General features: G+C 40.1%; 1 protein-coding gene across 1 annotated transcript in view; it reads right to left on the bottom strand.

Moving 5' to 3' along the window:
• Positions 1 to 3,500, bottom strand: part of ogfod3 (2-oxoglutarate and iron dependent oxygenase domain containing 3) — a 31,237-nt gene that overhangs the window by 13,866 nt on the left and 13,871 nt on the right. The window contains exon 8 of the mRNA XM_005721834.2: positions 1,661 to 1,784. Within this exon, the coding sequence (XP_005721891.2) occupies positions 1,661 to 1,784 (124 nt within the window). The remainder of the gene's footprint in view (positions 1 to 1,660; positions 1,785 to 3,500) is intronic.

Raw genomic sequence — 3,500 nt, 5'->3', positions numbered from 1 at the left:
CAGTGAGAGTGGCTATCCCTAATATTTTGACTTGCTGCCTTTTATTACCAAAAACCAGTTTCCAAAAAACAAACGTCAGCAAAGTGTTCTCATATTTTTTCCTCTTCTTAGTTCAGTTTAAGAAAACAAACTGCTGCTGTCATCTGTTCAGTCAACAGTTTTTCTTATTTACACACGTTTTAGTCCTGATGGAGCGCTTAGTTACGCTTAGTTACGCTTCGTTACGAATCATGTGGACAGATTTGTGGATAATAAATGATTGAAGTGGTCCTATTATTCTTCCTAAAGCTTCATATTTTTATCCCTGGACTCCACATAACTTAATCATAATCATTTTATTTATATGATAGATGGCCCCTCAGTTGATCCATCCCCTGAAATGAGCCGTTTCAGCTCCTCTCCCTTTAAGCCAAACTTTTTCCGATAAAGAAACCAAAAAAGGATCATTTAACAGCGCTCCATGTCTGCTGGCTGTGCAACAGTGCATATATTACAGAAGACAGGAGATATTTGCTATTTGATTTAATATATGTGCCCCCTGTAAACTGTGCTACATCTTAAAGCTGTCAGTGTGGCAGGTGGATGTTGTTCACTCTGCCTGGAAGCATCCACAATTTTAATATGACAAAAATAAGGAAAAGCAAAAAAAGGTGCACATTACCAACGACTCAGTTATTATCTATTTAATAATAATTCCTTATTGATATTTGATAATTACTTCTGTCTTACATCTTTACTCTCTACTTAAAAGACAGTATCTTAAGTGTGTCTGTATATTGGAGAGCCTCTATTAAGTATTGACAGAGTAAAATGTGAGGTAACCAGTATTTCACCCCAGAAAGCGCAGACATTACATTTAGACTTAATGGACGACAGAAATAATTAAATAAATGTGATTTTTTTTAAAAGCCATGTTAGATCTATAACTAGAAAAAGAATCCAATCACTCTTTATAAAGCATGGCGTGCCATATGTTAAACAGGAAGAACAATTTATTGCTCACTTTCAATATCATCCAATTCAGTATATAAATAAAACAGGTGTACATGCTGTGTCACATTCCTTTAAAGTGACCAGCTTGGAAACTTTCCAGATTTCCTGCATGCTCCCCCTGAGGACTCCTCCTCCGCTTTAAAATGTCTGAAAAGCAGATGCCCCTCTAGGCTTTTCTGCTTCAGTCTTCAAGGTGTTCATTTGCTTATAGTGTTGCCCATTTCTTTTCCTTAATGTGAAGTGTTGACACAGACAGATCACGTTACTTACTAAAAAAAGACCACGTGTAGTTACTTCTAACTTTTTAGGTCCTAAAAGCTCAATAAAAAAACAAATCCCCTGCATGCGCACTGTGCTACAGTCTGTGCTGCTGATTACCCACTTACAGAGGATTACGCCCACTTTGCTGCACATATTAGTGTGCTAAAACCACCTCCAGGCTCCCTAATGCAGCTCAGCAATTATAATTTTAACCTCTGCTGTGATAATGAAATCATTTATCTGTCTCACATCATTTACTTTAACTTTTAGGCTTATGAGAACAAAAGCAGCTATCAGGTGTTAACGTCGACAGCCTGCGTTTACACCATCCTGTCTTTAAGCAGGTCAAGCATTAAAAAAAAGGCTTAAAGCTAAAGAAGAGTTAGGTAGATTCAGCTTCTAATACCTGTCCGTGGTTCCACAGTCCGGTTGCCATTCTGGTCCATGAAGACAAATCTACCTCCAGTGAAGTCAGAGCCGTAGTCAGACAGGTACAGGAGGGAGGTGTAGTCGAAAGAGCCATAGGTCACCTGGCAGACAGGGAGAGAGGAGGAAAGCATGAGTTGAGAGCTGAATAATATAATTTCATGTCTCATCTCCATATTCAACCAACACTCACAACACACACGTGTCACAAGTTCATTCCCAAACTTCTGCACGCTTTAAAATTTAATGTGTTCATGTGGAGCAGCAGCACCGCTCCATCATCATGAGCTGACGGGTAAAAAACACAAGCAGAATATTTCTGACTGCTGGCTTGATTTTTGAATTAGAGCTAGTGCAGTGTTCACTATGGCGACTCCTAAAGGGAGCAGCTAGAAAGAAAAAGAAGAGAGGAGGAGTGACACTGCGCTTAGTAAAACATTTTTTCTCCTTTGTTTGTCCTTGAGAAACAGCGTTGTAGATCTATCAGTCTATCTAAGATTAATCAATTATATTCTGATTCTGATCCTCGCCCCAACAGAGGACTACAAACTGACCAGCAGCCTGTGTGAAAAAATTAATTTATCAATATGACAAAAAAAAACAACAAAAAAAAAGGATCAGTTATGTCAGTTTGGTTTCATTTTAATGGCGATGGTAAGGAGGTACAAACTAGCGTTTTTGGAGCTTGCCTCGAGTGCATTACAGTTTTTATATGCACATTAGAAGGTTTTCGAACACAATTGTTCCTAAATGGTGTGGCTCCTGATTCTGTAACACACAGACATTATTACTGCCAGTGCAGAGGCCAATTCTGTACTCTTAAAGAGAGCCTGAGCAGCCATATGCTGGAAAGTATCACAGTGCAAAACACCACATTCCTGACACAAGCATCAAAAATTCAAGACGGGCAGAATGAATTACTTTATCATCCAAAACTAACAACTAGCACAGCACAATCTCTATATATCTAAAGAAAAGAGGGAGAACCCGATCATACAAGCCTAGCTAATGCTGCTGGTTTCACATGTCACAAATGTGTTCCCAAAATACTTTCACAATACAACAAAAAGAACAGACAGCATGCCTTTGGCTTTTTCTTTGTTGTACCTCCGCGACAAAACGTTTGAAAAGCACTAACCTAAGGCTCCGGTCTGCCTATGGAGCGTCACTCCGTGGATTCCCAAAGTTATTGTATGGATTCTTACTCAACACTGATTTTAAAAGCTCCAAAAAGCATTTACAGCTGTGGAACCGTTCACGCATGCATTCAATGCATCTCACTTCATGAATCATATCCCTGAAGGTTTTATCCATCACACTGTAAAAGAAGCAGCAGCAGCTCTCTTTCTATACATTTTGGCTCCACGTGAGGTCCCCAGGCTCTGAGGCACAGTTTGAATCTACTCACTGCAGTTTCACACAGTGAGACTGGGGTAAAATATCCCACCTGCATGTTCTTTACAGGCAGGTGGATTTGTTACTTTCTGCATAAACTCATTGTGAAGTTCCTTTGTGTATACACCACACAGCTTCTCCCACAGCAGGATGGCAGCCACCTGTTTGTGCCCACTGTGTCAGCAGCTCATGTGGAAAAAGAAGAGCTTTGTCTTTACGTCTCTCAAAGATTACCTGCTGCCAGGTCCTCCCTCCCACTCCCCCCATCGTATCTGTAATCACTCAAATACAAGTCAAAACGATGCCGCTTTGAGCAGCAGCAAGCTTTATTCATGGGAAGTGAACTGTTGCCCGTTTCTGCAGAACAACTAATAGCAGTGCTAACGTGAAAGCGCCTGATCTCAAAACCTTAATATATCATCTGA

This window comes from Pundamilia nyererei, unplaced genomic scaffold, assembly GCF_000239375.1.
Source record: "Pundamilia nyererei isolate P.nyererei 1_Seehausen unplaced genomic scaffold, PunNye1.0 scaffold00005, whole genome shotgun sequence".
In the NCBI taxonomy this organism is placed as follows: domain Eukaryota; kingdom Metazoa; phylum Chordata; class Actinopteri; order Cichliformes; family Cichlidae; genus Pundamilia; species Pundamilia nyererei.
Note: the sequence above shows the minus strand (reverse complement) of the source record. Positions and strands in the feature narration are given on the sequence as shown.